The 24,914-nt window shown below is 37.9% G+C and overlaps 2 protein-coding genes, 1 long non-coding RNA gene and 1 other non-coding gene across 5 annotated transcripts; 1 reads left to right on the plus strand and 3 right to left on the minus strand.

The window, feature by feature from the left end:
• Positions 1-5,126: 5,126 nt before the first annotated feature.
• TRNAR-ACG lies at positions 5,127-5,199 on the minus strand. The gene has a single exon. It is a non-coding gene; the product is annotated as a tRNA-Arg (tRNA).
• Positions 5,200-5,925: 726 nt separating this feature from the next.
• On the plus strand, positions 5,926-14,230 carry LOC122036848. Of its 2 annotated transcripts, none has more exons than XR_006127450.1 (4): positions 5,926-6,230; positions 8,574-8,914; positions 9,059-9,341; positions 9,682-9,821. It is a non-coding gene; the product is annotated as an uncharacterized LOC122036848 (long non-coding RNA). The 2 variants fall into 2 exon arrangements; XR_006127449.1 differs by lacking the exon at positions 5,926-6,230 and adding an exon at positions 14,082-14,230 and having other exon boundaries at positions 8,773-8,914; positions 9,682-9,865.
• On the minus strand, positions 8,751-9,844 carry LOC122036847 (transcription factor MYB92-like). Its single transcript, XM_042596263.1, has 3 exons — positions 9,706-9,844; positions 9,482-9,611; positions 8,751-9,411 (listed from the first exon to the last, which is right to left on the minus strand). Exons 1-3 carry the CDS (start codon positions 9,842-9,844, stop codon positions 8,751-8,753), a joined length of 930 nt encoding a protein of 309 aa, XP_042452197.1.
• A 638-nt stretch (positions 14,231-14,868) lies between the features above and the next one.
• Positions 14,869-18,914, minus strand: LOC122036846 (O-fucosyltransferase 7-like). Its single transcript, XM_042596262.1, has 12 exons — positions 18,599-18,914; positions 18,052-18,129; positions 17,866-17,971; positions 17,716-17,783; positions 16,942-17,030; positions 16,686-16,866; positions 16,460-16,588; positions 16,250-16,383; positions 15,954-16,167; positions 15,592-15,776; positions 15,400-15,492; positions 14,869-15,323 (listed from the first exon to the last, which is right to left on the minus strand). The coding sequence occupies exons 1-12, from the start codon at positions 18,758-18,760 to the stop codon at positions 15,140-15,142; spliced, it is 1,623 nt and encodes a 540-aa protein (XP_042452196.1). The 5' UTR covers positions 18,761-18,914; the 3' UTR covers positions 14,869-15,139.
• Positions 18,915-24,914: the final 6,000 nt, after the last annotated feature.

A 24,914-nucleotide genomic window follows, 5' to 3' on the forward strand; every position in this document is an offset into this window, starting at 1 on the left:
ACATCCGACCGATCGACATAGGAGTATTCGACATTGAGCTTGTAGCTCAAATATAATATACACCCGGGCGATCGGCATGGGTGTCTTCGATCGGAGAACTATGGCAGATCCTATGACCAAGAGAGAACATAATGGAAAAACTGACCTGCCGACTAATAGAGGATCTGACTCAATTCCTCGACTCTCAAATACCCGTGGAGTGAGGAGAATATGATATCTTCGTCGAAACCCACCAAGGTCATGAGTATGATAGAATTTTCCGACGCCGTCCATCTTCACATTTCAGATCAAGCGAAGTTCCCACAGACGGCGCCAATATAATCCTGTCCAAAATCTGAGAAGACGAAACTGCCAGAATAACGTGTTTAGAATGTTGACCGCATCTCCATGACCCGGATGGTGAGCTGTCTCCTGCGTTGACCAAGTCGTCAGAAGTCCTCTAGTCAACAGTACCTGCAACCAGCGATAGGGTTGCCTCGGTCCCTGGTACCTCGATGCTCGGGGCAGATCCCACGAATATATGAGCAGCTGAATAATAATAGAACACTGAAATAAATACAGGTTGAGTACGAGGACGTACCCTGGCCCCGGGGGGCGCCCTCAGATGGATCAGTGAGCTGGTCACGATGCTGATTGAGTCGCCGCGACCTTGAAGGGTAGATGAATGTGAGTCAGCTGAAGAGCCGGATCTGACTATCTGGAGCCGAACGCACCTTAGATCCGGGAGACGGCATGTAGGCAGTAACACACCGGCCAAGATATGACTACGGCACGTAGGCCGAAATAAAGTAACAACTCGTAGGTCAAATAATACCAACAACTCACAATCATAATAGTGTTGCACAGGCCGACACAAGAATGGAATAGCGGCTCGATAGCCGGATCACCGTGGTAGCTTGGGGGCGGTTGGATCATATCAACAGCACATAAACATACGGATCAGAGGCTGGATCGACGTTAGACCTAAGGACAAGGACACTAGATGATCTGATCTAGCGACGATGCTACGGGTAGTGGTATTAATGTTGTGAGGTCGGTCGACCGTTGCCGCTGGAGGTGGTGGCTGCATGAGTGACAGGGAAGGCAAGGGGATGCGGGGGGAATGGGCCTCACCGGACTTGCGTGGTCGCTAGCAGAAGAGGTAGAGGTGTTCCCTTAGCGGTGACGGCTGTGTCGGCGTTCCCCGCAGTTCCTTTGCGTGAGATGGCCAGAAGCGAAGAAACAAGATAGAGGGAGAGAGGCGTACGAGCCTCTGACGAGGTGGCGACGAGAGCCTCCAGCGAGACAGCGCGCGAATGGGGGTGGTGGCGTGCGTCCCTCGCTGCTGCGGTGGCGACGAGGAAGAAAACACAACAGTCCCTTTGCGAGGCGGCCAGAGGTGTCTACTGGTGAGAGAAGAGGGAAATTAGAGGAGATGTATGATGGCTCACCGGCAACGAGGGGGCAAGGCCGCTGCGGTGACGGCAGTAGCGTGAAGAGGAAGAGGAGAAGGCGACGTCGGTGTCGAAGGAGAAGGGAGGAGGTGGCCCCGAAGAGGTCGTCGCCGGCGGATCTCCTCGACGATGACGAAGAAGCTCCTCCTTTGGTTCTTGGTGGTGGCGCAGGAGAAAAAATGAGCCCCCTCTGCATAAACACAATGCCCACTCCATAAAATCCCTAAAACCCTCAATATGTGAAATAACGTAAACGCCCTCCCTTCCACCTACCTTTATCTCCTCGCCGCATCAATGAACCTACTCTATAACACTCATAGGGTTGTATACCAGCTCATAGAGTTAAGTTTAATAATGTATAAGTTTATTTGTTAAGGTATAAATTAAACTATTGAAATAATTATTTAAATTTGAGTTTGATTTTTTTTTTTACAAACTTAAATTTAATTCAAACGGGCTTGAGTTTAACCTATTTAGATGTTCACAAACTTATTTGATAATTTATCAAATGGCGTACCCAAAAATTTTAATTGACCAAAAGACGTATGTTACTTTGGTATTTATCAAAGGAAATACTTTTCCAAGTGTACTTCCCTTTTTATCCTTCTGACAAATCTAATTTCTTTTGTCGTTTTTCTTTTCTCCCTCTTCTCTTTCCTATCTCCTCTCTCATATCTCTTATGCATGCTGCTTCTTTTATTTTTCAAGTGCACCCAGTGATGGACCTAGAGAGCTCTGATTGCACCCATTCCAGTTCATGTGGATTCCTGATATTGCAAGGAGTTCAAATATGATATACATTGCTTATTTTGACTTTTAGAATATGTAAAAATATAAGAATAAAGAATCAATAAAAAATCTACACGTTAGGCCTGGTATGAATCATATCAGGCCCATGTTAGGCCTGATGTGAATCATATCAGGCCCATGTTAGGCCTGATATGATTCCATATCAAGCCCAACGTGGGCCTGATATGATTCCATATCAGACCCAACGTGGACCTGATATAAAATTATATCAGGACTAACATAGGTCTGATATAATTTTTTGGGCCTTATATAAAATCATATCAGGACTAACATAGGTCTGATATAATTTTTTTTGTAGTGCATTCTTATGTTTAGCTTGCAGTAATTGTACAAGTGAAAGAATATACTACTGACCCAAACATAAAAATCATAATGAATTACAGAGACAAAATACAGTATTTATGAAGAATTACATAGACAAGAAGAATTGGACTTGTAAATTAAATACCTCTTATTTTCTTACAATGATACAAGCTGAAGTCCTCAGTAACACACCATAAGCTAGAAAGCATGCATGAGATAACATCTTGTCACTATCTTCATTTCTCATGAACTTAAGTAGCTACAACCTTGCTTTGGCATCTGCCCTATGACGTGATATTTAGCCGCACTTTCTTCCGACTTCAATAGCTCTTCACAGCACATAGCCTCAGTCGTTGCTCTCTTCTCTTTGGCTTCTTTGTAAATCATAGCAATTTTGTTTTTCATTTTCTCAGCATATTCTGCTTCTTGTTCTCTAATTTTTGTTGTCCACACAGTGTTAGAGCAATCATAGACACATCCATTATGAAATGAAGAGTTCCTAAAATAATTGAACATTCCTAATAGAGTGAGCCCCACATTGGACCTGATATCAAATCATATCAGGTTTAACATGGGCCTAATATGATTCATATCAGACCTAACGTGTAAGTTTTTTGCTGATTCTTTCTTCTTATATTTTAACATCTTCTAAAAGTCAAAATAAACAATGGATAGCATATTTGAACTCCTTGCAGCATCAGGAATCCACAAAAATTGAAATGGATGCAATCAGAGCTCTCTAGGTCCATCAGTGGATTTTGACCGAAACCCACTGATGGACCTAAAGAACTCTGATTGTACTTATTTCAATTCCTGTGGATTTCTGAGATTACAATGAGTTCAAATTTACTATTCATGATTTTTCTAGCTGCTCTAAATGTATTAAAATGTTATAAAAAAATTAACTAAATCTTAAATGTCGTTAGACTAATATAATTTGTATATCAGACATATGTTATGCATGCAAATAAAAAAAAAAAGAAAAGAAAGGAAAAATAAAAGAAACAGCATGCATAAGAGATATGAGAGAGGAGATAGGAAAGAGAAGAGAAAAAAAAAGAAAAACGACAAAAGAAATTAGATTTGTCAGAAGGATAAAAAGGGAAGTGCACTTGAAAAAGTGCTTCCTTTGATAAATACCAAAGTAACATACACCTTTTTGTCAATTAAAATTTTTGGGTGCGCCATTTGTTAAATTACTCATTAAATTTTTTATATTTTAAATTTAGTTAATTAATTATGGAACTTGATAATATAAATTTATCAACAGTAAATTTTAAATGATGATTGAGGAAGAATCAAATGACATTCACAAAACTGTTCATAATATTGTTAATAAGTTGAATATATGTGTGTTGGCTCATCAATCATAGCCATTGTGATTGAAGTACGTTGAAGCTGCAAAGAAAAACAAAATCCATAATGAGCTGACATTTTTGCACATGAAGGAACTCAGTTCATAAACTTGCTTAATAAAAAATTTCTGAGAGATGTTCGTTCTATAGGTCTTTTTCCTTGTTTTCACAACTCACAAGTGTATATATGTGGCAAAAAGACGAAACGTTCGTCCCAGCGTCCCCACCACACCCGACCCTAAGTCATCACGAGAAAGGTAAATCATGACACTCGAGAGAACAAGTGGTGATAAGGTGAGTTGCACAGAGTCGGAAATTTACGCTCTGACAGTCCTACGATTCGATCCCACGACCTCATGTGACAAGCATCTATGAAAGAACTTTCAAGACATATATGAAACATAAAATGCTTTCAGGTGTATCACTGTGCTTACCATCTATGAAAGAACTTTTATACCTTAATCTTCGATGGTAGAAGCAGGACAGTTTTAATTTCCTTATCGGAAACAAGGCATATGGTTGATGCATTACCATCGAACCCTAAACCCCAAATATGATTCGCCCTACCTACAACTCCATCAAATCGTCATCTTCTCCGCATTTGGAAATCACATTTTACCACGAATTTATAGCCTTTAAACAACAAAAATAGGTTTTATAGGGCAGCTGGGAATGAACGACCATTGTAGGGCGTATACAAGCTTGAAATAATCTTCCTCCAAAGTACCCTACTGGTATACGTATTTAGGGTTCCGGCTACAGAAAATAGCAAGAATCAAATAAAAAAAAAGAACTTTCCAGCAAAAATAGCAATCTTTAGCAAAAAGGTTTAAGGAAAACTTCAGCTTTATGCAACAAACAGAAAGGGTGCAAGATGCAACGAATCTCGCATTTCTCCAATCAATCAGCAGCTCCAGCGAGTCGATCGATTTCGAGATCACTGATCTGCGAAAAGGAAGAGAAGGGAAGGATGAAAATATTAATTTACCTGGAGGTTTGGTCCCTCGCTCCGCTCTGCGAAGCGGCTCCGGCGAAGGGAAACTGGAAAGTAGGGATCCCTCGGATAAGCGGATGGAGATTGGGAAAATCGAATGTTTTCGTCCTCGCGTTCTCGATTCGACCAGCGCAGACCGGGAAACCGGAAAGTAGGGATCCAATCGAATGATTGGGAGGCTGGTAAAATAAAAGTAGAACTAAAAAGAAAAAGTATAAAAAATGATCAACTCGACTCCACTGGGGATCGAACCCAGAATCTCTGGTTCCGTAGACCAGCGCCTTATCCATTGGGCCATGGAGTCTTGTGTGAATAGTATGTTCTATTTTTATTTATTATTATAATATACGGTAGGCACGTTTGTTGTCAAACTACCCTATGTGACATATGCATTACCATATAAGTATCACTTCTTCCTGCTTTATTACCATCTTCCTACGTCATTTCATTATCTTTGTTCATGGTTACTCTAATTAATTTTCAGATTAATTTTTAACTGATGCAAATGACTTATTTGATATTTGATCTCCTTCATATAAAAAGTTATCCTCCGTGATACTAAATCATTTAGGACGAGCAATATGATCTTTTATTTCAATTTCACTATCTTTAATTTTTTTTTAGTTATAACTTGTATATTATGAATTTACTTGACAGCTGATTTGTGAGATCGGAATGTTCATTTTCAAAATAAGTTGGATTATAGACCCAAATATCTGAATTAATTAAAATAAATAAACCAAATCAACCTTATCCTAACCTTTTCGGCCTACTTAACCAAACCCAAACTATCTAATTCTAGCTTGTGCTAACATGAGGCCAGGACATTAACTATAGTGACTGATATAATCTGAATAAAATGAAGAATGGTGAATTTTTTTTATATTTAATATTATAATTCAACTCTTTTAAAAATAAAAAAAATAATGTATATATATATATATATACTCAAAACAAATAGAATATTCTAGATTCTATATTTCTATATACCCATACAGCCTTGTCTGCCCAAAATAACTGGGCCGCTATCCCTCCACCGTCTCTCTCTGTTAATTGGTTCTGGCTCGACGTGAGTCTCGATTCCACTAGCTACGGAATACACTTCAATAGATCTGAAGGCGGCGCCAGCGAGGACAAACGATCGGTGGGAATAACGAGGAGTACGAAAGTAGTAGGGTTTCGAGGCGCTTCCTGCTCCGGCATTGTGCTGGTGAGAAAGGGATAGGGAGGTGAGTCTGGGAACATCTTAATGCTTCGCTTCGAGACATCGCTGCTGAATGATTCATCACGCGTGCAATGGAAATAGGGAATCTTCGGCCAACCACCGCTCTTTGGGTAAACAGTCTCAAAAGTTTCATTCTTTTATTGTCTTTCAAGTCAAGTTTTCTGTTAATGACATCCTATTTTAGACATTAGAAAACAAAAAACGTTTGCAATTTTAGTTTTAGGAACGAGACCTAGCAACTTTAACGTGATTGGATTTTGGTTCCTCTATCTTTGCCACTTCCTTATCACTTATCAGCAATACAGCCTGATTCCCAGATCTTATGGATGTGCCATTCTGGAAACGAAGTGGTGTTTGTATTTGAGATTTGATTCAACCAACCTTTACTCAAGAGGCCATGAATGAGAGCTGTTGCTTTAAGAACAATTATGATTAGTGCAAATCTATGCAACCCAAATTGTGCCCAGGCACATCTTACTGACTTCATGGGCTGTGCCTAGCATGGCCCATGACTGCCTGTGCCGTGCCTCATCTGGAATGACACAGAAATGAACCAAAGAGAAATCTTTGATGGACACTTAAAAAATCAAGCCATTATTGTTAATTACCATCAATACATCATTACAACTCGTAACTGATTATCCTTTGTTTTGCTTTTCTGCATACTGTTTATTAAAGGAGCAGAGCAAATTTTCATATTGACTGTGCCCCTTGGCTCTATAAATGAAGTATTCAAATACCATAAAGTAATTATTTGAAAGAGATTGGAAAGATATTAACATTTCCAATGTGAATTGCAGATAGAATTGATTTGTCTGTTAAATGCAAGCAATAATCAACATTTTCTTCAATTATAGAAACCTTAATGAAATACAAAAAGAGAGAAAAACATTAGAGAGCAACAAAAACCTACTTAGACTTAAACAGAGATAATTCATTTACCGTTCGCATAAATATTGGAAAAGTTACCAATATAGTGATGGTAAGCTAGTTGATATCTTTTTTACTCAATCTTTGTTTGGAACATTAGGAATCAAGTAGCCGTTTTCCCCACTTCATTTAAAATTTGACCTGCTTGGCACCAAATTGTATCATTCAAAAAGGTTTATTGTCCATAGCCAAAAGAAATTGTCTTTAAAGTTCGTTCATTATGGATTTTTCATTTTTAATCTTCTTTGTGTGCACAATAAGTTGTTTGAATACGAGTACCTCCTGCCTTTTAAGGGTTTTTTTTTGTGTTTTGCGTATGATTAGTGTCATGCATATACTATTTTCTTGACTATGTTAGTCTCATATGCTTTCTTTCTTATGCTAATTACAAATATAATTCTAGATTACTTAAGAAAAGAAGTACTAATAGAAATAGCGAGAACATCCCTATTGATTTTTTTTTCCATATGCATACAACTAGCTATCAATTTCTGGTGCCCCACTGTAGCTAAACATTTGTAAAAATTCATGCAATATCTCATCTGGTATGTTCGAGGATCTAAACAAATTTATTTTTTTTTAACCTCTGACATATGAGACTTCGTGCAGCATCCAACTGATGGGGCAGGTGATTAGGTAGTGGAAAGAGTTTCCCCCTTTGATTGATGTCATTCGCATTAATAACTTTTCACCTTTTCTTTTTCCTATTTTTTCTGGACGAATTAATGAACTTAGCGAAACCTTCACACAACCTTTTACTAGAAGTTAGTCATATAGCACGAAAGTGTTCCATCAAGCAATTCAACTCCGTGACCTCTTCGTTTAGGTCCAGCGGTCAATCCCTTGTAAGAAAAGTCATCAACCCCACCTGCTCACTAATTAGATACTGTGTCATGTCCTAATCCTTTTTAATCTAAATTATTCAAAATGTTTGCTCATCAAAATGGAGATGATGACACATGGTCTTCAGCTTTGCCTATCGCTTGAGTGAGGCTATCATTGATATCATTGTGATCATTGTTAAGCAAATAGAAATGGCAAGCTTTAGTATTGTTCTATCTAATTGGTCCCTTCCTATCGTTGTTACTAACTTTGTTACTAACTTGCATATGTTTTTGACATGGCAGCCAAGTCAAAAGTTTTAACTGCCTGAGATGGTATATTTCTTGCCTACTTAATCTAAAACAATCTATTTAATTTATCTAGAAGGCTGTGTTAGCTTTAAGATTCCACATATATATGAATGTGGAACTGACTACATGTTTGGCTGACTACATTATTGAGAAACAAGTATGTATTCATAACTAAAGTTCTTCAAACATTTTGTTTATTCTCATGGGAATACGCGTACTAATTGGGGAATAGTTCAAAGTGCATTTTATATGTTTTAGTTTTTGCTGTTGATGAACTGCTGATCATGAAATTTATTCTTAAAGAGACAATAATAAAGAGAAAAAGAAGTTAATTATAAACAAGAGTTAGATATATTAGCATCAAATCGTAATTCATTCATAAATATGTAGGAGATTAGATCCACCGTGTATATATATTGCATGTTTGCATCAAATGATACAAATGCAATTCCTTGATGTCAACGAGGTACCATACCAAGGCTATTTCACAAAATTTGAACACTCCCCTAGAACAGAAGCAAAAAACAAGTAAATACTGACAGAAAAATGCAAGATCATCGAAAAAGTTCAGGCAAAATCAGTTAAGAATTGTCCATCGAACAAGCTGTCAGACCATGAGGGAGGAAGGTCACTGCCAAGACAGCTGTAGCTGGTACTAGCATCCCCGAGGTTGCCAAAGGATATGTCGGTGAATGGAGGCAGAGGTGAATGAGACAAGAACGGTGACCTGGGTGAGTTCTCTCTTTGGCTGAACTCAGTGAATATGGAAGATTGATTATCATTCTTGATGCTTACGGGTTGATCGAAAGAGCATGGAATTTGAGTCTCTGGAAATGTTTCAGCGTGATTCAGATGATCGATTTCTTCTTGGACAGGAATGGAGTCTGTGCCTGTGATATGGTTAATTAAGCCATTGGTATCTGCACTACTTGCTATGGAAGCCAACATCTGGAGCTGCTGCAAGTACTGGAGCTTCGCGGCCTGGTTCACATCGGCTTGAAGCCCGGCAGCAGAACTGTGGCCATCCCAAGGCAACCGGCCTTCAGCAAACTCACGCAGCTTGGCGAAGACGACGAGCTGTTGCAGGGTGGCAAAAAAATTTGTTCTTGGTCGGTGCGTCATCGGATCAAACCCCAAATGGATGAGCTTCTTCTTCAGGTGAGTGTTCCAAAAGTTCTTAATCTCGTTGTCTGTTCTCCCTGGCAGTCGTGAAGCTATGGCTGACCACCTAAAGCATTCCCATGCATTAGAAACTCAATGTAAAGTCATGGGCATACCGAAGAAACACTTTATATTACTTGTTCCCAAGGATGGAGTGGAGATCAAGGATGGTCTGTTCCTCCTCCGGAGAGAACTTGCCTCTTTTGATATCTGGCCTCAAATAGTTTGTCCATCGCAATCTACAACTCTTGCCGCATCTATTTAATCCTGTTTACAAGAAAAGATTGATTCATCATATTCACCAAAGTAATCATAGTGTTCATATGCAACGATTCAGAGATAGAAGAGGGAAATAGAGGACCTGCAAGTTTTGGAAGGGCTCTCCAACTGCCATGGCCGTGCTTCTCGATGTACTGCACCAGCTTGTGGTCCTCTTCAGGAGTCCAAGGACCCTTCTTGAGGCCATTGATCTTGTCAGCGCCGCAAGGAGATCTCCCCATTCGAGACCTGCACAGATTAAGGTACACAGCCCTACCGCTGGAATTCCTTGTGTTATATTTAAAATTACATGCATGAGTTGAATGGTGGCATGCTTGTGTCCCATATTTATACACGTTACTTCAGGTTTGTTTGCCACCACCCCAATAATTAAAATGATTAGTTCAAAATACAAATGTTAACTAAAAGTTGATTAATTTGCTTGCCTGGAGTAGTGACGTAATTATTCACCAACATTGATAGCCCATGTACCTTGGAATAAATTCGAGAAAGTTGAGCAGAGTTGGCCGGGTAAATGGTGCAGCAGTGGACATCTTCTAATATATTTAATTATAGAGTTTTAGTTTTGATAAATTAAACTATTGACGTAAGAATATTGGATTGATGGGCTATGAGCGCTCATGATTTATCCAATGAGAAATTTCGATAGAATCGGACCTATAGTAATCAATTAAAAAAAAAGTCGAATACAGTAAGTAAATGGGCATGGGATAGGGATAGCCACGTGCCTTGCAACGTGGGATCATTAGACTGCTCCATGCACGCAACGTAATTTTTTTTTTCTTCTTTTTAAATAATTGTTTTCAAGGACAATATACGTTAAATAAGACCGGTAATATGGCATATTAAAATTTCAGGTTGTAGCCATCTCGTTCTAGGCACCCCATATTAATTATTATCAAAAGTGTACTTCGTTATTTTGCATGCCTATTTATATTCTAATATATTGAAAAGTAAAATAATTAAAGAAAAGCAGCTGTTCATGTTTTCTTTCTTAATTTATTTACTTTGAGCTGCATGCTGCTCCACTTGGAAATAGACAGAATTCCTACCCTAACCAAACCCTTTCCTATTTGCTAGATTTGATCATTTATAGATTGTAAGTACATAAATAATGCTCTTAAAATCATTCTCAGATTTTTCATGTCAGTTCTCAGTTTACCCCTTAGTTTTTCTTATTTTAATCCCATAATTTCCCCCACTTGTGAAAAAAAAAAATCCTGGGAGCATACTGTCTTTCCTGTTTTTTATTTTCTTTGTTTAATTTCCCTCTTTAACTTAGTTTTCTATGATACATTTTTTTTTGTTTGGACAATTTCATCAAATGTTTAGGGAGTAAATTGAAAGTTGAATTGATATTATGTATAATTATCACATGGTTTACCAAAAATTTTGATTTGATGGAGAGTTATAAGGTCACTGTATGAAATCTCTCATGCAACTGTCCTCATCTATGCTGCCTTCCAACTACATAGTATATAATTGTATGGATATAATAAATGTATAATTATACTTCCATAATCTTCTCATTACCAACCATTTTGTTTCTAAATTCTAATATATAGTTGGGATTTGTTAAATTAAAAAAATATATTTTAAAGTACTTTCCAATCTATCTAAAAGTTTCAATATAAACTTTTATATTATTTCAATTTAACCTAATCGTTTGTCTGCCTCCTACAATTTTAATAATTATTGATTATATAAGAATCAAGTCCTAGCTTCGGCGAATTAATAGTTAAATGTTCCTTAATGACGGTTGACCTAAGAATGCTGGGCTGATGAGCCGCACGCTGCGAGCGTTTCCCGATTTACCTTAGTGGTCAATGGAAAATTTTCATAGGATCAGACCGGTCACCCAAAGAATTAGTCGACATAAGCTAGATATCTGGTGTTAACTACAAATAATAATAATTATGGATTATAGAATAATAATTCTTAAGTATTTGTTATGAACAATAATATATGTGTATATATAGGATATTGATATCCTGCCCGATCGTCCGTCTGCTATGCGCGTCCGCGACTGAATGGTCGGGGTGTCTGGAATTGATCCAGGCGCTCCGAAGTGAATGCACTCAAGTCGCCCGGATCACTTCCGAACGCTCCGATCACTCAGTCATGGATGTGCATCGTGGACGGACGGTCGGGGAGGATAACACTATATATATATAATTAAAATGTTTGAGATGTTTTTATTAATTGACCCTCTTCGAAATTTGCTGATTATTCAATTGATTAAAACAATTTATTTGCGGAGGTTAATGGGAGGTTGAGAAGATGTAAGGATAGGAGATTGCTTATTTGACAATCTTTATATTTGAAGGATAAAAATTGACAGGTAGGAGAACCACTAAATATTGTAGCAGGTAAGGTTCAAGACCACATCCTCATTAAACATTATATGAGCACCAAACAGAGCTTAGGTTCCGGTTAATTTTCTCTTAAAAAGTTGTTTATTTTTAATTAGCAAGCTGAGCTTTAATAAGTAAACAACTGCATTAATAAGGTTAAGCATGATTAATCATATCATTATACCATCAATTCATGTTTGTTCTAACTAGGGTTTGACCATGAGATTAGCTTCATGAAGTTTAATGTAAGACTAGATCATATTACAATTTTTTCTTTCAAGTTCTCTTTTCAACTTTATGATCAAGAAATTATGTTTGTCCTGAGTACGATTGACTGTTTAAATTTTAACTCTTCATAATTTACAAATTTATGTCTTTCTCTTCGACTTTGGATTTTGTAACATAACATTGATTGAGTGACTATAAAACATAATTAGCTTCTTATCCACACTAGAAACACAAGAAGCGTAGAGGAAGGATATTAGGACAATGCAAGCGTAGAGAGCTCTAGTAGGGGTGCAACAGAGAGGAGGCGAGGAAATGAGGCGATGTAGATAAGGTGAAGCTACTAAACGAGGTAGTAGCAGATGGGTTTCCTGTGGAGTAGAGGTAAGATGCTTGGGCCACTCGTCATGTACTGAAGATGGGCATGCCGAGGTTGAGTCACCTAAGGTGAAGATAGTAGAGGAGGTAGTGGCAATTGGGTTTAGTGTAGAGATGGGATGCTTGGGTCACTCATCATGTGAAGATGGGCATACCAAGGCGATCGATCACCAGTGTTGATGAGTGCCATCATCCCGGTACTTATCACTGCCTATAGTGAACCTCACCTATTTCTTCAACACTGCCACTCGCAAACTTCTCTGGCCACCTTTGCTGATTACCACCTATAAATCTTCAATTTTTCTTGAAGTATCAAATATCTTTTGCATTCAACCCAATCAGTCATGTTTGGACAAAACATGAGCAATGAGCTTTATTCCACTGCAAAACTACCCTCATAACAATAATTTGAAAGACCAACTAAACCTTATAAAATAATTAATAAATAGGTGGCACCACAGCATCACTGGCTGCAAAGAGCAAATGAAAGAAGACATTAGAAGAAAGGCTCTTCTCCTTCTTTTCTACCTTTCCTTGCCTTTGCATGTTGCATAATTTGCATTGCATGACTTTAATAAACTTTTTTTCCACAGTTGCATCATTTGGTTTCAACTACAAGTTAAGCGTTCATAAGTTACTAAAATACAATGTCAGAGAAAATACTACCGACTCACTTTTTGAGCTAAGATGCTAGCTTTTGTGTCTCATATTTTAGGGTGGTTGCTTCCTAAATAAGGTTTCCTTGCTGCATGGACTCCCTAAGGAATCAAAAATCATTAGAAAAAAATTAGCATGCATATGCACATATATTAAAGAAATAATAATCAATCAAGTGATTAATTAACTAATCCTCTTAAGCCTAGATACAATATATACACATGCATTTGGCAACGAGTCTTCTACATTATAGATTTTGGTATGCTATTAATGGAAGAGGATTTTGAGATCAAGTAATAATGAGTTGACTAGGTTACAAATGAGATAATATTCCATTTGTCAGCTTCGAACTAATAGTGATGCACATGAATATATAGACAATTGTGGTGTCTATCCTGTTCTGCACAGAGTCCTGCAAATCCAATGCTAAGTTCATCAAATCTTTACCTATTCAATGAAAAAGTAAAAGGCAAAAAGGTAATTGCACCTTTTTCATGGAGAAGTTCAACCTTCAAAGTTAATTAAGTTGGTAGTTATGACTTTAACTCTTCACTGTCATTAGTTGGATGCTAATTGCTAATACATCAGGATGGGGACAAAAGGATTAGGACATTAAATGATTCTGAATCAAGTTAGTTAGTAATAATAGAGATATGTAGACCATTAATCATTGAGATGAAAGAATCCTTGAGTGTGTGTTTTTTTCCTTCTACATATTCTTGTGATAATTATTGCATTGTTAATAACTTGTTTGATCTGAATAGAACATCTTGAGATAAAGAAACTCTTCATTACTAATGATAAATTACTCGAATCTGCTGTAATATTGATATCTTCTCTGCAGAAACGTTTTTTGTATTGACATCCCAAAGTATGGTTTACCGGGAAATTGTCTCATTCTTGTTATCTTCCTTGCCCTCTAACAAGGGAAATGAACTAGAATCAAATGGAAGGCTTGCAACTTGCAAGTCATTGAACTCCTGAGATTGATGAGGCTCTAGTGGCCATGGAGCTCAGCCGGCAAGGGCTTGAGATGGAGAGGAGGGTGGTGGGTGGTCGACTGGGGAGGGAGGTTGGTGAAGTCAGGTAACCATCTGGGCCAAACTAGGGAGGAAGGGGCATGAGAGTTTCATCATGTTGTGAGAGGGAAAGGCAAGTGACGAGGTTCCTCCCTAGGATTCTTTTGGGATTTAGATTTCTTTCCATCTTGTTTCCATTTTCACCTGCTGTTCGAGCTCTGTTGTTTCCCCCTCCCTAAACAATTGCTTCCCCTTATTAAGGTTGTAAGACTCCCCTGCCAATCGAATTTGCTCAAGTTCCCCTAACCCACCGGCCTAACAATTGAGGTTGCCCAAGCTTCCCCTGTTCCACCCTCTCATGCTGTTTAATCTCGCCCAGAACTCGCTTGAGTTCAGAAGAGGAGAGTGCAGCCATAGTAGTACCTGCAATTCTGCTGAAAATGCTCGCCTTCGTCTGATTTTGGCAGATGTGATTTTAACAAAAATTTGATTTTTTTTTTTTTACTCTGAATTTTAGCATGCCACCTTCGACAATATATCAAATCGTCATATATTATGCATTTTCACAAGATAGTCTACGTGATCAAAACAAGTTCAGAACATACCAAGAAGTTTGACATTCAACAAGAGCCACAATCCTTCTTTCATAACATATTCATATATACGAAATTGTCTTCTCTTATATATACATCTCCCGATCCCTTTGTAGTTAAGAAACCCACTTAAATAAGAAAAAAATCCCCCAAAAAAAAAATTAAAGATATCAGGAAGGAATTGTATTAACTAAAGCCTAAAATTTAATCAGCTCTTTCATCAAAGTAGATATACACAGGTAGCTTCACCTCTGTTTGTTTTTGTTCCCGCAACCATGGACCTGCTTGCATTATCTGCTGTTAGATAACTTACTCAAAATGCTTTTGTTGATCAGCTGGTTGTTGGACCTAGATTCTGAGCGCTGGCATAAACAATCGGGTAAAGGATTCTCATAGAATGATTCCTCCGATCGAAACCTCTCCATTCCCCTTGTTCCTGAGACGGGACCTTTTCTTTTACTAGGGGATCCTTGCCTGATGAAAAATACAATGGTGATCAGCATCGAAGAAGGAATGCATTCAATAAAAGATTATAGTAAATCCACAATACCTCTTCTTGTGGATTTCAAGAATAATACTCGATAACTTTTCTCCTTGAAGCAATCCTTGGTCGACTTTATCAAACAAACGAACAAGTGTTTTCCTGTGCGCCAAATAAATAATTTGACATTTTGTAAATGGAATCAAGCTATCTAAAAGAGATATTCATTGGCAAGCAGGCGATTCAGAACACTGAACACACCTATCAGGAGTGATGGTTCTTCGGTGGCCTAAGTATCGCCGATGACCATTAACTGCCCTTGCCATGTTTCCAGAATAGGATGGAATGAACACATCACTCTCAACTGATACAATGTAATCCAATGCTGCCATTTGAGCCGCATATGGTCTGAATGGTTCAAGTTCAGCAGCCGATGCTAGTTTTTCCTGCAAAGACATGTTTAGGATAAGATTTGAGGAAGGACAACATCTGCTTATTCAAAACATTACTTCTTCACTTATACTCACTCGGTCTTTCTTAAGTTATTCATATGAAAGGTTCTTTGCAGCTATTATAGTTCATTAATTTAAGGACATGACTATTGTTATTTCATTCAGTTGTACCTTGCTCAATAGGATGGGGAAACGAGATTGGAGATCAGCCATGTGAGAATCACCACCATATATTTCACCCGAAGCAATATATATCGGAGTATTGGACGGATATCCTAGACAAGAAAGGAAAGTCCCAACCTCCTTTGGCGTCAAGGGGCAATAACCCTTTAGTCTTTGTTGAACAGGATCAATATCTTTCACCTTCCAGTAAGGAGTCGTTTCCCTAGAGTAAAAGACTAAGCATCGAAGAATAACATAATGGTCGAAAGAGAGGAAAACGGTAAGTAATCGTCAAAATATTTTACCTGATTGTCGTTAGCTCTTCTGCTTCAGAAATATTCAGACCATATGTGCAACCACTAAAAGCAAGCATATCCTTCTCGTACCGCAAGTGCAAAGCAATAAAAGGACCATATGATCTCATTCTCTCCACCAATGACTACAAATTAGGTTAAACTGTATTAGTGTGAAACAACCTACAACTTAACATAAAGCATATGGTAGCTAACTATTACTTTTCCTAGTGCCTGGATGCCACGAGCAAATCGAAGAGATTCATAGAAAGCTCTACAACGAAGCTTCTGAATTTCTGAAGGCATATTATTGTTAGCGAGACGAGAATCTGATTTTGCAGATTTGATGACCTGACAAACAAGAATTTGGATTTGGCAATACCGATATTGAGTCTTCTTCAGTACCGTAAAGATGTTATTCTACTTGGTTTCATGGAAGCAACTGTACCTTATAATCATCCCATAGTTTAGATATCTCATCCTGATAATATTCTAGTGGAGACCAACTTCTGAAATATTTCACAGTTTTGGTAACCGTAGCCAGTTCCTTCGGCAGTTTTTTCACAATCCTAACATCATTCTCCAAAGACTGTATGAAGTATTCTTCGTCGAAGACATCGGAAAAATTGCTGTGACAAATAACACAGTTAAGAAAATCACAGTTCTTGAATGATATGGAGGAATCTAACACATACGATATGTACCTTAAGTCATGCCAAAATGAGCCCTTATCGAGCTTTGGAATCACAAGAGTGGCATTTATGATACGCGCAACCGCTATCATGTCGGCGATCTATCATGAAAAGCACAAACTTAAGGAATTTAGGAAGCATGATTGCACAAGAACCAGAACTTTAGAATCTTAGAAACAGTTTTAAAAAAACTTCTAAATGGCACAAAAGAGAGAATAATAAAAATAAATCAATTATTTTTGTCAATTACTGAATCATTTGAACTATTAACTGGTTTAATATTGTCTCTATGGCGTTTTGATGAAAAGCTTAGGTAGGAAATATGAAGAAGTGTTTTCCGCTTGTTGAAATAAGATGTTTTTCCTACAAGAAGATTTTATGGAGGAAAAGAGGCATGTGCAAGTGATATCTATCTTATAAAAAAATAAAGAAAAAAAAATAATTTTCTTGGTCCGTGAGGATGAATCCAAAGGATGGATACAACAAACAGTCAAAGTTGCGTTCGAAAGGCTTCGTTAGTAGTCAATTCAACAAGCTAAGAACAGATTCATTGGTCATCGCCTATCACAAGATTCTTGAGTGCCCGCCAAAGGCTAATTGGTCAGCAGTTGTTATCTAATCATCCGCAATTGCCTGTCTTCCTAATGCATCAATCATGGATTCAAAGGATATAGAATCTCTATCACATAAAATATGTCTCGCAATGGATTAGAATTCTAAACAACAACAATCGTTCTTCTTCTTCTTCTTTTTTTAATAAAGAAAAGAATAAACAGAATTCCTTACCCCTGCCCTCATCTGATTCAAGCCACCGTTCGTGCTGACGGACAAGTAGCCTCTTGACGCCCCAGGAGCTGTAGAAGTAGAAGACGAGAGTTTCACAGAATGAAACGCTGAATTTTGCATTTGCAAGTCAGTTAATGTAGATTTTCTTACGCGAAAACGCTGAGTTTGGCTTAAGACAAGGCACAAAACCGCGACTTGATGGAGCAATCCATAGCTTCGCGTAGTCCTCTCTTTTCTCCCCAGCCGAAGCATTCCACTGTCAAATCTAGATGGGTGAAGAGAAAGGAAGTGGTGGAACGAAGTATTTGAGATCTTAGACTATAACCCGTCAGTCACCTTGGAGAGCTGAGGAGAAGCCTCCTCTTGGATCCATTTGAGCTCTGATGGCCGTCTTATGCGCCCTATCCCATCTCTCTGTTTCAGGAAAGAAAGAATTACCACAATTAAGAAACTCTCACAAAAAAAAAAAATAGTGATAATAAATTGAAAACTGAATAAGAACAGACGATCAGAAGAGTCTAAGAACAAAAAGGTTGAGATAGATTTCTTTATAAAAAAAAGCCAAAAAAAATAAAAAGAGGAAATTTTCATGCAGTTCAAAGAGTTTAAGAACAGCTCGAAGATTGTAAGTCTATAGAAGCAACACAATGATATATACACCTTTTTATTTCTTTTTAAGGCAAGTTAGTTACCCAAAATGTCCTACCGCTAAAACCCTATAAGCGAAACAAAGATGCGTATTTCATCAAACAATCAAACCTCTGTGACATCGGGAATCGAGGAAAGGAAACGCCAAACAGTGAAACCAAAAACTCAAATGGCGAATCAAAGTGGCTTTGGTAAGGAAAGGGAGAAAAGAAGGAATCGGAAGGACAGAAAAGACCTGGGAGAGCTTGTAGAAGGAAGCGGTGGAGAGCGAGGAGGGGGAAGCGGAAACATCAACATTGGCGTCGAGCAGCGATACGAGGAAGACGGTGGCGACGGCGAAGACCAGCAGCATCGGCAAGACGGCCGCCATGGTGGGCCTCAACCTGCGCCGCTGCATCCCTTCTCCGCTCTTCGATTCTTCTCTGCGCCTGCGAACGACGTCGTGCGGAGAAAGGAAGGGATTCGATTCAATGCGTTGCCTCTGAGAGTGAGAGAGAGAGAGAGAGAGAGAGCGTCTTCGTGTGCGTGTGAAAGCTTGCTGGGAATTTAAAAGCGAATCGGAATTGTAACCGAAAATGAGGACAAATAAATAAATAACTTTGCACCATTTCATAAAAAAGAATAAAAATAATATTTTTATTTTTATTTTTTGTTTTCTGTATTATTACGATAGAGTGACGTATATATCTTTTAAAAAAATCGTTTTATATTTTTAAGAGAAAATAATTTTTGAAAATTCAAATAAGGCGTGAAACCTTGGGAGGCCGGCACTTTATTAAATTTATGATCTTACTATTCTTATTTTTTGTCTTGAATAATTGGATTTTTAATTAATTGGTTATTTTTTGATCTCGTGACCACCGTAACCACAAAACAAGGAAAGCGAGAACGACTGCCATTCTGCGTATTTGCACCGGCCGTCGCAAGTTTCAATTTGACCGTTGCCGTTGTTAAGATTAAACCATGCATTAAATATCGGAAAGTTGGGCTGTTAAAAGATTTTTCGGTTTTATTTTCTAAAAACAGTGTGATAAAATATTTATCATTAACCATTTGACATGATTATTTTTTAAGAATTTTAAAAGTGTCACTAATTATTTTAAATTTTTAATAAAAATAAAGAGGATGAAATATTTATTCAAATCAAGCATTTCTTTTTCATGCGTACGTGTTAAGTTCATATGGATCTTAGATGCACGCAAGGGTAGAATTGGCCATGGAATAACTATAACGCGTTCAAATATTTCTCAAGTATTCACGGTTCAATCTTAATTGCATCACACTGTATGACATTTACTATAAAATCGAACTCGATGTGTCAATAGCGTTATGAATTTAATGATGAGATAAACTAATGCAATTAATTAGAGTAAAGTAATGTAAATTTGTAATGGATTTAACTAATAATTAAAGATAGAAACAGTACATCAACCAATTTAAAAATATAGACACAGGCAGTCATTATAAAAGTATAATTTTTATTTCTAATTTACTCATTCCAAAGCTATGGAGATGAGAAAATCTTACAAAAGTAAAAGAATCTAAATAAGCACAAATATAAAAAAAGCAATTACTTTGGGGGTTGTCGATGAGAAATAAAGTGTAAATCATAGTATGTCGCAGCATAGAAGGTAAAAGAGCACTAGAGTACGAATATAAAAAATTGTGAGAATGAGTGAATGAGTAACTTTCAAGCTTTGTTTGTAGGTCCCTTTGGAGGCCGGCAAGAGGGGAGGGGTGAATTGCCCTACAAAATAAAATTCGAACCTTTCTCGGATTTCAACTATATCATAAACACTTGTAATAAAAAGTAGAGACTAAGTAAAGAAATTATACACCAGAGATTTACTTGGTTTGCAATCAGAGGATTGCTAATCCAAGGAAAGTAAGTGCACTATGATCTCCTCTGGGCGGAGAAGCCTCTTTGCAACGTTGACAGCACAAATGAAAAGAACACAACTGAAAGCACAGAAAGAATTGATTACAAGTGAGTTCATTGAAAAGCTTCTAGACCAAGGCTATATTTATAGCCTTGATCGGGGCACCTGGAAGGGTTCCGGGCGCCCTGGGGGGATAAAACTTATCCCCCAACATTCAGATCGAATCAAAACTCAATCTGGTCAACTTTACTGCTCAGGGCGCCCCGGAGCCCAAAGTCAACAACGTTGACTTTTTCACCTCCGGTTCAGCTCGTCTCGGTCCGGGTCTTGTTTGCTCCGGCTCCGCTAGCTTGGGTGATCTTGGCCATCCGGAATAGGGCTCACCCGAACCCAAGTTCCAGCCTTCTCCTCGAGCAGCCTTCCTTCTCGGTTTCTCGTCCCTCGGTGTACTCTTCCGCGGTCACCTCGTCCCTCGGAGGCACCGAGCCCGTCGGCTCTCTCCCCGTGCTGTCCTTCTCGTTAGCCGCGTCTTCCGCTCGACTTCCTGTGTTCCTAAGCTCCTGCACACTGACACAAGGGTTAAACAAACGCAGGACCTAACTTAACTTGTTGATCACATCAAAACACCTTGGGGTTCCAACAATCTCCCCCTTTTTGATGTGAGCAACCTAAGTTAAGTTAGGGTAAACACATGCAATAAAAACAATTTATATTCAAATAAGTCCAAATATTTTTCAAATGAAAAATTATATTACCTCCCCCTAGACTTAACATACTTCTCCCCCTTTGATCACAATAAAAATGGGGTTTCAAAAAAAAACAATCTAAGGGTTTGACACTTAGAAAAATTATAGAAATCTATTTCAATGTTTTTCGGAGAAAAAAATATTTCCAAGTTAAACAAAATTTCTAAGTCAAAGAATAACTCTTGAAAAATTTCTAAGTTTTCACCCGAAATAAATCTTTCTAAGCCCAAAAAATTATGCAAGAAAATTTAACAAAATTGATAGCATTAAAAAAAATTCCTATGCATTTATTTATTTATTTTATACTGATACTTATATCAGCAAGTTTTAAATTTCCATTTCAATTTTTCATAACTTCTCAAATTACACTTTTTCAAATTTAAAGCCACAGATATTAAACATGCAATAATTTGTATCATGTTAATTTCTATTATTTTTTGAATTGTAACTTCACAAAAATATTCAAATAGCATAGATTCTAACTTGATAAAATTTTTCGACAATATAAAAAATTCTTTCGGCAATGTGCAAAATTCGTTCGAAAGAATATTTTGTAATTTGCAAGAATTTTTTAACAACAAAAACTCTAATTTACAGGAATCTATTAACAATATATTTCTTAATCCGAAACACCTTTTTGGTGACTCAATTTCTAAATCGCAAAATTCTTTTGAGAGAGTAATTTGTAATTCAAAAAATTCTTCTAATTTACATAATTCTTTTGTCAAAATATTTTTAAATTTGCAAATTTCTTTTGATAATATTTCTAATTTGCAAGACAAATTTTACAATTGATTTTCTAATTCAAAAAACTTTTTCGGTAATTCAATTTTTAAATCGCAAAAATCTTCAGGCAATTTTTCTATTGAATTAACCAGTTGTTCAGAAGGTAGAGACCATACCTTACTTACCTCGTTGGTCATTGGTTTTCCCCCTGTTGAATTAACTTCTTCCGAAGATTCTCCCCCTTCCTTGATCTCGGGATGTACTTCAGCTGTTGGGGCTGTCTCGGTAATTTCTTCCGTCTCGGATTCTTCTGATGACGGCTCGATGTCTATTGAGGGGACGGCTTCAATCGGTTCTTCGTAGAGTTTTAAAAACTTTTCCCAAAGTTCTTTTGCGCTGTTGTATTCGCCAACTCTATCAAAGTCTTCGTTTGGTATTGCTGTTAAAATGTGAAACTCTGCCCAACCGTTTGCCATTGACTCGTCACGTTGCTTCTTGTTCCATAGGCGTAGATTGAGTTCTTCTCCATTCGTTGTCTTTGGTGCTTCATAACCTGTTTTCATTATTAGAGAAATACCAATATCAGAGTTAAGAAATACCGTCATTTGTTGCTTTCAAAAAGCAAGCTCCCCCTCGAATGCTGGTGGGTAGTCGCTAGCTCCGGCCATTGTTTTGTTGCTTCAGACGGCGGTTAGTCCTTCTGAGGCGTCTCGGCTCTGATACCACTTGTAGGTCCCTTTGGAGGCCGGCAAGAGGGGAGGGGTGAATTGTCCTACAAAATAAAACTCGAACCTTTCTCGGATTTCAACTATATCATAAACACTTGTAATAAAAAGTAGAGACTAAGTAAATAAATCATACACCAGAGATTTACTTGGTTTGCAATCAGAGGATTGCTAATCCAAGGAAAGTAAGCGCACTATGATCTCCTCTGGGCGGAGAAGCCTCTTTACAACGTTGACAGCACAAATGAAAAGAACACAACTAAAAGCACAGAAAGAATTGATTACAAGTGAGTTCATTGAAAAGCTTCTAGACCAAGGCTATATTTATAGCCTTGGTCGGGGCGCCTGGAAGGGTTCCGGGCGCCCTGGGGGGATAAAACTTATCCCCCAACGTTCAGATCGAGTCAAAACTCGATCTGGTCAACTTTACTGCTCAGGGTGCCCCGGAGGGTTCCGGGCGCCCCGAAGGGCTCCGGGCGCCCCGGAGCCCAAAGTCAACAACGTTGACTTTTTCGCCTCCGGTTCAGCTCGTCTCGGTCCGGGTCTTGTTTGCTCCGGCTCCGCTAGCTTGGGTGATCTCGGCCATCCGGAATAGGGTTCACCCGAACCCAAGTTCCAGCCTTCTCCTCGAGCAGCCTTCCTTCCCGGTTTCTCGTCCCTCGAACGCCACGCACGTTCTTCTCGTCCACCGGTGTACTCTTCCGCGGTCACCTAGTCCCTCGGAGGCACCGAGCCCGTCGGCTCTCTCCCCGTGCCGTCCTTCTCGCTAGCCGCATCTTCCGCTCAACTTTCTGTGTTCCTAAGCTCCTGCACACTGACACAAGGGTTAAACAAACGCAGGACCTAACTTAACTTGTTGGTCACATCAAAACACCTTGGGGTTCCAACATTGTCTTGAAACTCTTTATATAGCTAGTGTTAGGATATGTCCGATGCGGTGTGTATTAAAAACACGTTTCGTAAATATGCACAGCGGAAGATTTAATGATAAATAAACTAATTTATTACATTGCTTGTTGGTTGCTACTCGGAAAACCTAGAGGTTCCACTGTACAAAAATTTTGTACAAAGGTCTGAACCTTTTCCTAGCTACCATGTGTTCTTTTAAATTAAATTTTGGATCGCCTGCGGAACTTAACACGTTTGATCCAAAACTTAATCTATTTGTTCTTTTAGGTTTTGACTTGGGTCTCCTGCGGAACTTAACACGTTCGACCCAAATCACCTTAAGTTATTAATTCCATTAAATATTAATTTCCATAATTGGTTCCCAGTACTGACGTGGCGAGGCACATGGCCTTCTTGGATATGGGAGCAACCACCACCGACTAGACAAAACCTTTTATGGAAAGCTAATATTTAATTTCCTAAAATAACTTTAGGTTAACCGAAAAGAACAATCAAATCACAAGGAAAAAAACAAAAGAACACAACATCGAAAAACATATTCGAAATACTTGAATCGCATGCCTCTTGTATTTGGTATTATTTCCAAAAATAACTAGTATGATGCGGAAAGAAAAATTACTAGTTATACCTTTTAGAAAGACCTCTTGATCTTCTACCGTATTCCTCTTCTAACCTCGGACGTTGTGTGGGCAACGATCTTCCGAGATGAGAAACCACCAAAGCACCTTCTTCTCCTTTCTTCAAGTTTCGCCAAGCACTATGCTTCCAAGAGATGAAGATCTTTTCCACCAATCAAGCTCCAAGGGATGTAAGCTTTCTCTCCTTCTTCTCCAAGCTAAAATCCGCCACCACTTGATCTTCAAGGAGGAAGAGAGGTTCCGCCACAAGATGGAGAGAAGAGAAAGGAAGGAGGCCGGCCACACCAAGGAAGAAAAGAGGGAGAAAATAATAGAGGTTGTTCACCCGTGAAGGCTCCTCTACCTCCTCTTTTATAATCCTTGGTCTTGGCAAATAAGGAAATTTTAATAAAAATTTCCTTAATTCTTTTGCCATGAAAAGGAAAAATTATTTAAATTAAAATAATTTTCTTCTCATTAAACATGGTGACCACTTTATTTCCAATCAAAGAGAGTTTTAAACAAAAATTAAAACTTCCTAATTTGCTTCCGGAAATTTATAAAAATTTCTCCAATAATTTTATCCCTTCATGATTGGTTTATAAAAAGGAAATTTAATAAATTAAAATCTTTCTTTTAAACATGTGGATAAAAAGAAAGTTATCTCTATAAATTAAAATCTCTTTTAATCTACAAATAAGGAAAGATATCAAATCTTTTCTTAATCTTTTGTAGAAACTTATAAAGAGAATATTTAATTTTAAACTCTCTTTTAAATCATGAACATAATTAAAAAGGAAAGTTTTCTTAAAATTTAAAATCCTCCTTTAATCAACAAATAAGGAAAGATTTCAAATTTTAAACTCTCTTTTAAACATGTAGATGATTTACAAATAAGGAAAGTTTTTACCAAAAATTAAAACCATCCTTTTAAACTACAAATAAGGA

This window comes from Zingiber officinale, unplaced genomic scaffold (genome assembly GCF_018446385.1).
Source record: "Zingiber officinale cultivar Zhangliang unplaced genomic scaffold, Zo_v1.1 ctg222, whole genome shotgun sequence".
NCBI lineage: Eukaryota > Viridiplantae > Streptophyta > Magnoliopsida > Zingiberales > Zingiberaceae > Zingiber > Zingiber officinale.